At 36.7% G+C, this 14,438-nt stretch overlaps 1 protein-coding gene across 3 annotated transcripts in view; it reads right to left on the minus strand.

Moving 5' to 3' along the window:
* Nucleotides 1-14,438, minus strand: part of MLLT10 (MLLT10 histone lysine methyltransferase DOT1L cofactor) — a 129,902-nt gene that overhangs the window by 67,506 nt on the left and 47,958 nt on the right. For all 3 annotated transcript variants that reach the window (XM_062633651.1, XM_062633650.1, XM_062633649.1), the window contains exon 9: nucleotides 2,373-2,468. In XM_062633651.1, coding sequence (XP_062489635.1) covers nucleotides 2,373-2,468 — 96 coding nt within the window. The remainder of the gene's footprint in view (nucleotides 1-2,372; nucleotides 2,469-14,438) is intronic.

A 14,438-nucleotide genomic window follows, 5' to 3' on the forward strand; every position in this document is an offset into this window, starting at 1 on the left:
TTTGAAATTCTAGTTCCCCCCACAGGAACAATATGGTACCAGAACTAATTTTATACCATGATAAAACAACGTATTCTCTGCAAAGAGACTGCTGTGTAAAAGACATCAAGTCTAAATCAATTCTGACAACTCTATGTAAAAAGACACACAAAAGTAGCATATTAATACAATATTCTGAACCAAATATTTATTTTGGAAGAAAACAAAAAATTTGTCTTTATTAGTAAAATTTCAACTTTTTCAGGAACACACTATGAAATTATCACCCAGAAAAACAAATGCATGTAAATGGTGCCAAAAGCATGTAGGGAAAAAATTCAAAAGAAATTAAAGGAATGAACCACACACCAAAAAAAAAGTCACTTCCAAATAGCCAGTAGATATTTTTTTTAAAAAAAAAAGAAGAAATAAAAAAAATGAAACAAGGAAACCATAATCACGGTAACTTCATCTAAAAAAAATGAACACTGATTTTCCTGATGATATGAAGCATTATAAAAAGAAGCTAGAAAATTAAGCAGACAGCTTAGGCAGAAAAAACCCACAAGGTGCAAAACATTATAAGAAGAAAATTAAAAGGCCACATGACAGTATTTAAATTCCGAAATGAGTATTTCTGTTTTAGTTTAATGTAGTTATAATTTATGTTATAGAATTATAGAGACTTCCTGTTCTCTTTAGTATTTGCTCTAGCTCTACCTTGCTATTGACCATAGGAGTTGCAACATTTTTTTTAATGTTATCTATTTTATTATTCTTAAGACTATAAAGAGGTGAGGTTTAGGTATTCAAAAGAACATAAAAATATTTAAAATGCTCCTATTATAAATCCTATAGATTTACCTGCAAAAATTTATTTGACTTGCTATACATACATATGTAGTACAATCTCGATTATCAGTATGGCCAACAACTCAGGAAGACTATCAGTCCCTAACTGGGTTTAATAGAAGTTTGCTAACATGAGATTTTTCTCTTGTTCGCCTTCCTAAAGTACACACCACTGAGTTGTAAACCTTGTAATTAGAAAAAGTCTGAGGAGGACAAAGCAATTATAAAACAGGTCAGCAGAAGAACAGAATCTTTGTTCAACATTAAAAGCATATTGCAGTAAGTAGGATTCAAAAATAACCAGTATTTCAATATATTTTATTTAACTTTTACACCAATGTACAATAATGCAACATTTCGTTAAAATTTATTATGATGATTAGATGATGATGTAACTGAAAAAAGATATGATCATATATAGCATAAAACCTAAACGAAAAAACGTAGCGTTTAAAGGAACTTCCCACACAAGAAGGGTGGCAAGTTTCTTTTACAGGCTATGAGGTTTGCAAGTTGTCTCTGATAAAGAGGAATATGCTCAGGACAAATTAATAAAAGGAAATAACGAATAACATGGACCAGTCAATACTATTCAAAGTGTTCTACAACCTAACTTCAATAAAAACTGTCACACTGCATTGGGTTTTTATAGCAAGGTTTTGGTAGCAGGGATGCTACAGATGTGGCTTCTGGCCCTATGTCTGATGGAGCAAATGCCAGACAGCTCCAAGACAGACGAGCAGCTCGCCCAAGGCTGAACCCACCAGAAATGTGGTACCACCCCTGGGATAACATAGTTAAGAGGGGGACAAGTTACTGGCCCACGACTAACTGCAGACAGAGAGATGAGTGAGACTAACAGCTCTGCAGACACCAAGGTCAGTGAAGAAGTAGGGGGAGGAGATGCTCCAGGCACCAGAGCTGATGCCCATTCCCCTATAGTCCATGGTGAAGACCGTAGTGGGGCAGGCTGTCCACCTAATGCTCATGGAGCATTCTTGTAGAGTACAATGAGATCTGTCACTATTTAACTCTCTATGTTGTCCTTTGAGTTAGGTATTTGCTAGCAAATGAATAGGAAGGAAAGACCACAGAGCCTAATGGAGCAGACTGCTAAAAAGGCAATGTGATATTACAAGTAGATGAAGCATGAGCTGTAATTTCATTAATTACCAGCTTAAATGCTTATAGGTTCAGTGACAGCTCAGCACACACAAGTGAATTTCAAAGGAAAGATTTTCTAAAACTTCTCAAATTATTAAACATAAGTCAATGAAATAAAACTTACTGGACCATCAGTGGCACCTGACTGAGGTCACTGAATCACTCACTGCTCTAGTACAAAACTCTTAAGCTGTTCTCCATATGATAAATCTCAAAGTATTTGGGGATTTTATGCAATAGGAAAAATACCAAGCATGACTGATAATTACAGAATCTATACCATTAGAAAGCTCCTGTATATATAACGGAATGATTACATCATGAAATTTCGTCATAAGTAATTGAAGTGGAAGAGGAGGAAAAACACATTGACTTACTTTCTCTGTAGTTACAGTAAGAGATGGAACCAAGGATGGTGAGGACTCCGACTGCTTCTTATATTTTTGCTTGTGTTTATCTTTCTCTTTATATTTCTGTAAGTTACAAAAGAGAATACAGTCTAAGTTCAGCTTCATCTTTAGCATAACTCATTTTATGTAGCATCACGTGTTATCAAAATTTGAGAGAGTAATAACATCCTGCACTATTTTAATGTAAACATTATTTTTTTTTGAATTTTTATAATAAAATTTTATAAAAGCAAAAAAGATTTATATTTGTTTTCAAAGTACACAAACTGAAATTCTTCAATTATAGGCAGCATTTATGAATCCACTGCTGTTAATTTATCCATCTTCTAAATAATAAATTAATCATCAAAAGAAACTTGATTAAAAACAGAGACATGGCTGTCTCTGTTTTTAGAGACAGAATTTTTCCTGCATTTCTCACCAACAATTTCGATCTTCCTGCATTTCTGCACCTGCACGGTATTTTTTATTGGGATACTACTGCAAATTAAGCCAAGTTTAGCTTTGGCTCCACTACTGCCATCTTTATGCATAACAATGTGAAATTTGATTTAGATTTCATTCCCAAAAAGGGTGCATACAGTTTACATACTAAGTAAGTATCTTCCATGTTAAACTGGACAAAATATCGAAAGCTATACCACTGAAGTCTGCTTTCTAGAAGAGCATGAGAATTTATTTATTTTAAATACAACATGAATCACTGGCAGTGTGAATGAAATTTTGCAAACAGACAGAAAATAACTGCTTAACCCGGAGTCTCTAGACTATAAAAGAAGTCTTCAATACTGGTAGATATCAATCCTTCAAGGATTACAGATGCAGACCCAAACTGTTTTTGTTTAAATAATTCAAACACAAAGCCCAAGTCTGACAAAATTAACAATTCAACTTAGAACACAGGAGTTCAGTATTTTTAAAGTTAAGTTTTTTTACCAAGGTCACCTTTCCCACAGTATCATAATATGGTTTATTTAGACAGCCAACATCAGAAAATGCAGGAAAACTGCAGAGAAAGTTACTTGTAAACTACTGGCACCTAAGTATTTTGCTTCTTTATTAGGTATATATGAACACACACACAAAACACAGCAGAACAGCATGATCTATGGTCATTTGTTCAGAATGAGTGCTTCAACAGAAAGCTACCCAAAAAATGCATACGTATGGATTGGCACAGGGACTTTTATACTCCCACTGAGAGCTTGAAAAGATGAAGACAACATAAAATGTTTAATTCTGAATAGCCATATGAAAACTCAGTAACTGTTTTCAATCTTAAAAATTATCCATGCTGATCTTTAACTATCAAAATTATTACCCAGACTCCCTAAAGAAAACGTAAATTGCTCAACAGCAACTGCACAACCACTCTCATAAAAGAACTTACAATTTTGCCAGCTTAGTCAAGAAAATTCATGCAGTACCAAAGCCATCTTCACCAAAATATCATGCAAAAATATACTTGCTAGAATACAATATGCAAAGTCCTTTGGATGCTTATATGCTTCTTAAAACTCTAAGGAAGGTCCAAAAGTCTGATGGGGATTTCTACGTTTGTTTTTTTCATACACTGAAGTGAACTTGGTTACTGTTTTTTTCCCCTCAGTGTGCTGCTTGGATAGCAATGTGGAGTTTTGTTTTTCATAGCAAAGTGTGCAGGTGTCATAATTACAACATTATATACCATAAGGTAGAATTCCAGTTGTTTAAAACCTAACATAGAATCACAGAATAGTTAGGGTTGGAAAGGACCTTAAGATCATCTAGTTCCAACCCCCGTGCCATGGGCAGGGACACCTCATACTAAACTGTATCACCCAAGGCCTCCTCCAGCCTGGCCTTGAACAGTGCCAGGGGTGGAGCATTCACAACTGCCCTGGGCAACCCATTCCAGTGCCTCACCACCCTTACAGTAAAGAATTTCCTCCTTATATCCAATCTAAACTTCCCTGAAGTTTTAACCCATTATCCTTTGTCCTATCACTACAGTCCCTAATGAACAGTCCATCCCTAGCATCCCTATAGGCCCCCTTCAGATACTGGAAGGCTGCTATGAGGTCTCCATGCAGCCTTCTCTTCTCTAAGCTGAACAGCACGAACTTTCTCAGGCTGTCTTCATATGGGAGGTGCTCCAGTCCCCTGATCATCCTCATAGGCTTGTTAGGGAGATTTAGACCACAGATGTTTCTGTTTCCTTTGGGGTATTTTTTGGAGTACGGATTGTTTGTTTAGGTCTTTTTAGGCCTGGAAAATACACATTTGGAAGAAAAGAAATACAGAGAGGAGGGAACCAAATGCACTGCACAGTCTATTCAATAATTTATTGAATGTAACAGACTCAGAATTGATACTCATACTACTAGAAAACAAGCAGGGATGAAAACAGAAGCATCTACACCAAGACTGCCATGTTACCATTCAAATCTGGTAATCCAAAAGCCTTTCATCAGTGCTAGTTACCATCTTACTGTATCATCAGTGTACATGTTTATATAAACTAAACAACTTCACTGAACCCCAAACAAGCCTCAAGAAGGAAGTTATGAAATGGAAATCTAAGCCACTGCCTGAGTTTCTTTAGCTTTCATCATTTTACTAAGAAATTCAAATCCCCATAAAGAATTTTTTTTTTATTTATAATTTTGGAGCCAACGGGGAATGACTTTAATATACTTTAAGATGAGATTTCACAGCAATATCAGTAAACAATAGGAAACATTTAAATGAACATGTTTTACAATCTCTTCTGTTGACTTTCTAGTGTTCCTTTACTTCCAGTGTTAATTTTGTCTGAAAGGCAAAGAAACATAGAATTCTGATCAAAGGAATAGTCAGGAGGCCTTCAAATTACATTCTGTAACGTACTGAAATCACTTTGATAGTAGTCTCAACAGAAAAGGATGTGTCAAGAAGAAGGAAAGAGGGATACAAAAACAGGGGAAAGGGAGGGGTATAAACAGCTGAGCCTGGAAAGAAAATGCTTTAAGTTCTGTAAAGTGAAACATCAGCAACCACAAATTCTTTTCCCAGATCCAAAACATCAACAAAAAACTTGCCAGCTTGCCAAGGTTACAGCTTACCACTCAAGGCCACTGGAAGGGTACCCCACCCAAAGACTCTTTGCATACAAAGATCTCATACAAAGATCTCCTGTCCTTAACTCTAAATTCCCTCCTCCTTTTACATTCTACCTCCTGTAACAATCTTTCCTCTTTTTTTTTCTTTTCTTTTTTCCTCCAAAGTTCAGAAGTCCTACTTCTGAATGTGAATTGATTCCAGATGCAAATAACATCAAAGAAGTGGAGAACATTTCATTGCAGGAAAACCTTTGACAGGAATGCTAAGGTTTTGCACTGATAAGAAAAAATCAGCAACAACCTGCTGAGATGAAGAGATTTAGTTCCCACAAAGTGCCTCCTTGCAGTTGCACCCTCTTCTCACCATAAAGATGCATACAAAGCACAGTAAGAGTTCTGAAATATTCACTTTTGGATCTAGAAAAGGAGTAACAGAGGGATATGAATTCCCACAATATTAACAAGTATGACAGCTTTCAATCAGGTGTGTCTCAAATGACACAAAAACTAGCCATCTTCTCTACTGCCAGAAAAAAAACAGACAGCTGGCCCTTCATGCACAACTCACTGTATGCTTTTCACTTTTCTACATGAAAACCCACCATTCTAGGGAAAGTGGTATCAAGTGTCTGACCTTTTACAATCTTTACTGTAAGGCAAAAAAAGGGGAGAAATTACTTAATAAGGACTGAAAATAATATTGCTAATAAGTGAAAGCTAAGGGAGCCCTGGAGGGCAGGCAGAACCTAATGTATTCCATTTATATACTCAATTTTTTTGAAGATTCATAGGCATGAGTTCAGATGTTCCAAACATCTGTACGTTAACATAGTTGCAGAGCTGCTACATTCTGTAAGAACAGGATTTAGCAGAAGAAACATTCAGCGGAAGAATACATTAAAAATTACACAGCTAGCTACAAAGCTGACAAAGGAAACTTCAATCGTGGCCACAAATACATAAGCGCAACAGGATCAGATTCAGGCAGCTCCTGAAACCTTCCTTACTTTAAGAAAAATAAGGTGCAGTGGCCATGCAGCCATCGGATAAACAGCTATAACATTATTCATCCTAGAACTTGAAGAGCCCTGATTTATGATGTAGCTAAATACCAATACAAAATACCTTGAGTTCATATGTCATGATTAATCAGAAAGCTTTATTTATCACAAGGGATCTCATTTTTGGGTTTTGCTTCTTATCTAAAAAAGTATGTAATACCTTCTTAATTCCAACAGCTACACGCTGCAAGATAAGAATATAAATATGGTACAAGATTACTAGAATTCTGTGGCACCTTCTGTACATTTCCCTCTTGTGGGACAGGGAGCAGGAGGTGAAGAAGGGGAAAAAAGCACACTTTCATTGCTTCTCTTTCTTTCACAAAGGTTCAATCTACAAAACTTTTACATAATACGATTTCACAAATACAGTTGGTTCCAGCTCTTCTGGTTTTTAGCTCATTTACATATTGGATCACTCTAAAGATCAGCACTTACTCATTTTCTTTACCGTACTTTCAGAGGAAACATTTATCAGACTACTGACTGAACACAATCTCACTGAAACATCAGATTAAGGATACATGTATGATTTTATGTAAGCTCTAATCTGTTATCAACAGAATAAATGTTATCAAATATATCTTTCCACAGTTTGGACCTTAATGTCTGGGAAGACTGAATAATACAAGTGAATAATAACTTCCAGGACAGATGGAATGGATGGGTTCAGCTTTTCCCTAATGGCATTATTAATCCATAACATTACCATGTGGAAGTATCATTTAACTTGTTCAAGGTATTTACACTTACTTGCAATTCATTTTTGTCTCAGGAAGTCACAGCCCTCTCCAAAGAGGTTACCACAGTACTTCATTTCATTAAGCTACCTTCTGAAGTTTGGCATTTAACAGTTCACTGTTACAAAGAAAAAAAAAAGGTTTCCTGACCCGTCTCTCACCCCTCCCACACTGCTTAGCTTGTCAGAGTTTCTGTGTGCCAATTCAAACTGCTAAAAAGCAGCAACAAAACCCAAAGCGGATAGTTTTCTGCTGTTTTAGTGAATTAAGTTAGTTCAGTGAAGGAGCATGAAACAGGCAGTAACAGGGACAAGAGGAGGTAGACACAGGACGGAGGAGTAAGAGCTCATCTGCCCAGGGATCAGGAGACTAACTTCTATTTTGGAAGAATTAAAACACATGCACAGTATCAACAAGCACCAGTGACCGGCCTTTCAAACAAAACTGCTTGGGCTGACCTAAAACAAAAATACCATTTTTATCCCCTTCTCTATTACAAAAATCATCACACACACACACCCACACACACACACACACCCCTCCCCCCACTACCTCTGGTTGTGCAAAGTTTTCAAACCTCAACAACATTTTCAAATTCAGGTTAGATATAAGGAAGAAGTCCTTTACTATGAGAGTGGTGAGGCACTGGAACAGGTTGCCCAAGTAAGTGGTAAATGTTCCATCCCTGGCAGTGTTCAAGGCCAGGTTGGACAGAATCTTGGGTGACATGGTCTAGTGCGAGGCATCCCTGCCCATGGCAGGGGCATTGGAAATAGCTAATCTTAAGGTCCTTTCCAACCCTAACTATTCTGTGATCCTATGATTCTTGTGAGGAAAGTCATCGGAATGTCTAAATCACTAATTCTTCAGCCACTGTTTCTGACTCCCTCAAATAATTCAAATGTTTCAGAACATTCTATTAGCACAGAGTACTCAGATTTGTGCTTTTGTCTTTTATGGATATTTTGCACTATCTCTTCATCACTGAAGCTTGCAAATCCAGAGCTGTCACCATCACAACTAACGTCTTTAACAGAAAGCTGCACACAGTTCTTGCTAATTCCCAACACAAGACCTGCTTGGCCTCTTATTTGTGACTGGCAGCTACTAGTAATATAACCATAACAATTCCAGAATGAAAAATGCCTATGGTCCTCAAGTTCAAATTCAAATCTTAATTTATCTTGTTTTGACAAGAATGGCCCTTGCTCAGGCATACATCTATCTATCATTTTATACGGTATAAACCACAACAGGAAAATTAAATACAGTAGCAGCACTGCTGCAGTCACAGCAATAAAAGGAGATAGGCTCAGGACAGTTTACAGGTGGAGGTGGAACACTACTGCCAGCATTATTCAAATACATTCATAGTCAGTTCTAAGCACAAAAGTTGTTCTTAAGTACTATTCCTTTCTACAATTACTTAAAAGACTTAAAAACTCACTTCAATTCAGGGATAATGGTCAGATCATGGTCAGAATTTTAACTGTCAATGGTAAAAAGACTCAAAAAATCACTGACAAAAATGCCAGTCAAAGCTTCTCTTAGATGCAAGACTAATGCACAACTTTTACTAAGAATATGCTACTCTTCTTTGGAAATTTAACATTAAAATGAGCTTTTTTCTGTTATTTACACTGTTTAATATTAATGGTTAGTGATGGATACTCGGTCCTAAATATTTGAGTAGCACGTTATAACTTCAAAAACGATTCAGGATTAACTAAAAACAACTATTTATGCTCATCTCCATTTATTCCTATAAAAATTGCAAGTATTTAAAACTGTTTAATATGTGTTATGTTACATACTGTGAAATGCTCTCCTGCCTGTGACGTAACTTGAAGATATCCATCAAATATATGTTAAGAAATAGGTAAATGGAATGGTAAAAAGAATATGTTTATCCTGGCTCAGCTTACCATTGCAGATCATCTTTAACTGCATGTGGTCTACCAGCACTCAAAACATTTTACCACATATACATACAGCTTCATTGAAAATTATCAAGATTATATTCTAGAAACTATTACGCAGTCAACAAAGTACAAATAATCTTTATTAATCTAGGATTCAAAACAAAGAAAAAGAACATCTTAAAGCACCTTTTGCTTCTACATCCCTCAGAGTTATAGCTACAGAATTGGTGCATGAAGGTACATTACTCAAACAGAAACAAAAAACAAGCACTAACCTTAATGACCTATTTTTAATATTCAGGTGTCATCTAGTTTTTAAATTAAGACAAACAACATTGCATAATTTTCTCAACCAAGAAACATCCACATTTCTTTAAAGTCCATCTTACCATTCACTCCAGTTATTCAGATGTTACCCTCCTCTACCTTACAATGTGGCAGAGCACAAACACTGAGGAGTTAAGTAAGTAATGCTACAACACACTGAACTTGTATAAGGACCAAAATCGTAATCAGACATAAAGTCTTTTCTTAAAATTTTGGGAAGATACTGGTGAAACTGAAGTAATACACTGTTGTGGTTTAAACCCAGCCAGCAACTAAGTACCACATAGCCGCTCGCTCACACCTCACCACTCCCCAGTGGGATGGGGAGGAGAGTTGAAAAAAAATGTACAAAACCCATGGGTTGAGATAAAATAGTTTAATAATGGACATAAAAGTAAGATATAATAGTAGTAATAATAGGAAATAGAGAGAAGGAATAAACACAAGTGATACACAATACAATTGCGCATCAGCTGCTGAACAATGCCCAGTTCATCCCTGAGCAGTGATCTGCCCTTTCAGGTAACTCCCCCCAGTTTATATACTGGGTATAATAACATGCTGTGCTATGGAATACCTCTTTGGCTAGTTTGGGTCAGGCATCCTCTCTCTGCTTACTCCTGGCTACTTGTACCCCAGCTCACTGACAGACTGTGAGACTGAGAAAGTCCTTCATCGGGGTAAGCATTACTTAGCAACAACTAAAACATCGGTGCGTTATCAGTGTTGTTCTCAGACTAAATCCAAACCACAGTACTGCACGAGCTACTCAGAAGAAAATTACTCTATCCCAGCCAAAATCAGGACATATGTAACAATAGCAGAAATAATAAACAACAAAATAAATAAGATTAACACCTCATTACATCTCAAGAATATCACAGCAATTTTTCAGTGAAGCAGACAGTCTTTTGGTTGATTCCTGCAGCCTAAGGAAGACATCTGGACTAACAATGTGATTTTTCTTTTAAAAAACCACTACTCATCTGATGAGCAGAGGAAGAACTTGCTATAGTACAGACCTACTCAAAATTCTGATTCTCGCAGTACTGCTCAAGAGACACCTATAAAAACCACAGTGAAGTAGGAGCTCAATGAAAGAAACAAATAAATAACAGAACTTCTTCAGATGAATGTCTGTGGATTTTTGCTACCCATGGAATTTCAGTTTTACAGCCTACAGAGTTATCATTGTTACTAATAACTATTACTTCATGCACAGGTTCTGCTGGGGTTGGGTTTGACTTAGATTTCTCTCACAGTGCAAAGTAGAAGACCAAAATGTAGACTTTGAAGGAAAAAAGACAACTGCAACTAGCACAGTGTCACAAAATCCTACAGCTTAAAGGGTAGTTTTTAGGTATACCCAAGGGTGGTGCATTTGTCATTTTGATTTCAAAGTAATTAACTAATCCCAGGTGCCAAGCTTAATACAATTATGAGGCATTTGTTATGTCAAGGTTAGCGTTACTCTTTTTTCCATAATAAATCATAGAATCACAGAATGGTTTGGGCTCGAAAGGACCTTAAAATCATCAAAGGGCAACCCCACTGCCATGGGCAGGGATGCCTCACACTAGACCATGTTGCCCAAGGCTTTGTCCAACCTGGCCTTGAACACCGCCAGGGACGGAGCACTTACACTTCTTTGGGCAACCTGTTCCAGAGCTTCAAATATTATGATGATGCAATAACACAATGACATGTTACTTTAAGTAACATTAAAGTAACATTAAGTTACTTTAAGTTACATTAACTTACATTAAGTTACTTTAAAGTAACATTAAGTTACTTTAATAACATGTTACAAAGTAGTCAAATCATTAATTCTATGATAAGCATGACAGTCTAAACAGAAGTTCCTACTTTTCCTCTTACTAAAATAAAATGTGTGCTGTATACTTTCTCAAGCTGACACAGAATACAGCACAAGTTAACACAGAACTTCAGCAGCCAACAGATCAAACAAGATGTCTTCTCTGCTCTTAATCATGCAGACTTCAAAGATACATATTATGTAATATACTCAGAGTAGCTTTCTAACGACATTTTGTTTACACAAACAGATTCTGCCAGTCTCCCAAGTAATGAGACTTTTAACACACAAAATCCAGAAATTTTGTTAGGAAACAAAACCAGGTTCTGCAGCTCATGGATAGATATTAAAGACCATTTATATATACACTGAGCTACATATGGTATAGACTTATTGACCCATTTTTAAATGTGTTTTACAGGCATTCTTCTTTCCCTTTAATTGAACAGAATTTGGAAGAAATCAACATGGACAAGCATCACTATCCATACCACACCACTCTCATTTGAATAATATTGATCTAGCATTAGATCACTTTTCTTCTAGTTATCTTTACCATTCTTACAATTTTGCTTTATACTACAAGAACAGCTGAGGATTAAACAGATCTATTAAACTGATTAACAAAAACTTTTATAAAAATGCAGTGGGATACTACATTATTGAGATCAGTCTGGCACTCCTCCACCCCCACTCCCCCCCCCCCCCCCCCCCCCCCAAAAAAGCTACACAAAACCCACAGTGTTCAAGTAACAGCATTAAGTTTATGAAACAAGGCAATTAACAGAGGAATGACAGAATTGCCTTTGCAACACTTTGCTTTATACTGTGCTATAAATTGATTCTTCAGGACTAAACCAGAAAAATTTTAATTTTTTTCTTTTCCCCCAAAGAGAAAAAAAGGAAACCATTGCTAATGTAGCTGAATGGTAACTCAAGAACTGCAGTATGTCCCTGGTTTTGCCACAGAATCTTACGTGATGCATGGCAGGTCAATTTTATCTTTTCACAGTCAGTTATTCATACAGGGAGGCATCATAATAAACACTTGATCTGAGTGTTTAGAACTTGATTTGTAACAGCCCACACAGAGCATTAAAATACATTAAAAAGCATGAAGTGCCTTTCTCCCAAATGAAATTCATAGTCCTGACATGAATGTAAGGTCCCTCACAACATACTGGGAAAGTTTATGCAGTTCACAAGTTTTACCTTCTCACACACTTAACAAACTCACAGTTACAGTGGAACACACTGTAGGTCATGCAGTGTCTCAAACTCTTCTTAGATGTTCAAGTTTCTCCCCCCAAAATTAGGGGAGCTGTAACGTTCCTTGAAGAACAGGATAAGCAGCAAGATCATGCCCATAATGCATTTCCTTTAGCCAGTAACTCAGTGTTTAGAACACTTGTCCTGGCTCCTGCATATGAGGTTCTCCTCTGACACCCTCCAACTTCTGTAATAGTGCCCTGAGGTTCCTCGTCACTATTTTGTTCTTTTTTCCCCTCTTCAGTCAGCACTTCTTACATATTTGAAGTCTTCAGTTACAAGCCCCTTTTTGTTTAATTTGCATCATATTAGCCATCATACCAGGGAGTTTTAAATTTCCACTTCCTGCTCAGCCCAGACCAAAGCTGAAAGACCTTTAGTAGAAAAGGAATTTGTGTAATTCAGCTGCTACGTAATAGTTACTTACTATGCAGTAAATTCACATTTTTCAGAAGTCATAAACATATATGCTCGTAAGCTTGCCTAATTTTCACCTAAGTGGCAAGAAAGACTTCCTTTACGCAAAGGTCTGTTGCAGATGTGTTTGGTTCCTTCTTTAGTCCCTTCCACAGATAAGGTTGCCAGGACCATGAGTAAAGCAAGGTGTTCTTCCAAAGCCTCATGATGGTCTCAGTTTTTCCCCTAAAAGCTTGAAGTAAACACTTGGACCCTGAAAAAAGGGGTATTACAACGGGATGACAAGCAACATACTACAACCCTACTTATGAGGCACACAGACGCATCTTTAATTAACTTCCAACTAACGGCTCTGCCATAGAAACGAAAAATACTTAGTGCAACAGTAATCAGAATATAACTAAGCTATTTATTCTGTAGCTTCAAATTCCTCATTAAAATTAAATCATACCGAAGGTTTAGGTTTTTTTGTATTATTCTACCCTTATATTTTGCTATCAAGTTTGTGAGCACAATGTCTAGAAGAGACAAAGTACATCATTTGAAGGAAAACACATACTTTCAACTCAGTGTCTATTTGCAGAAATGACAGCTATCCATATTGACATTTTCAGATCAACCTCTTCTTAATGAAGAGTAAGATTTTATAAGCATATGGACAGCTTCTGAGGTCTATGCAATAAAAAAGGTTCTAATCCTCAACTCATATGGCTTCTGCATGGCAAAAGAGAAAGATTTAAGAATGCCTGAAGTTGAGATGACCCAAAATTCCAAAGAACAAAGATGAAAGATAACAGTAGAAAATATAGTGCTCCTGAGGGAAAAAGGAGGAGGCACACAACAACACAGACAGGGGATGGACAGAAATAAGGACACAACACACGAGATACCGTCGTATCTGGGAAGAAAGATACACATTTTTACTGTAATGTGACAACAATCTAGATTCCAAACAGATTTACGTAAGAGGAAAATACAGTAAGTCATCCTAACCTTACTACACCAAGATACAGTGTATATTTGATATACTGTATCAAATAACATATCATATGCCGAAGGTAGTTAAATTTATCAAGAGGATGTGCCTCCACACCACATAGAATTCATTGACTGAGGAGTAGTATTTTGCAATGCAAAGGCCATTCTTCAACTGTGGAATGTAAGGTTAAAAACGCCAAACAAAAAGCCTATAGCCGCAGAAAGTTATGTGAACAACAGCTTTAGGAAACTGCAACTTTCTTGTTGGTGGTTTTAGCTAGAGTAGTGTTTTGTTATTACGCAACATACAAAGCTGTAAGGTACCATGCGAACCAACAAATGTTAAGTAATAGGTTAGTGCTTCAAACTGCACTGCTTCACTTAGTATTACAGATGGAATCATAGAATAGTTAGGGTTGGAAA

Source organism: Pezoporus occidentalis, unplaced genomic scaffold (assembly GCF_034315485.1).
Source record: "Pezoporus occidentalis ecotype Australia unplaced genomic scaffold, CSIRO_AGI_Poc_V1 ctg40, whole genome shotgun sequence".
In the NCBI taxonomy this organism is placed as follows: domain Eukaryota; kingdom Metazoa; phylum Chordata; class Aves; order Psittaciformes; family Psittacidae; genus Pezoporus; species Pezoporus occidentalis.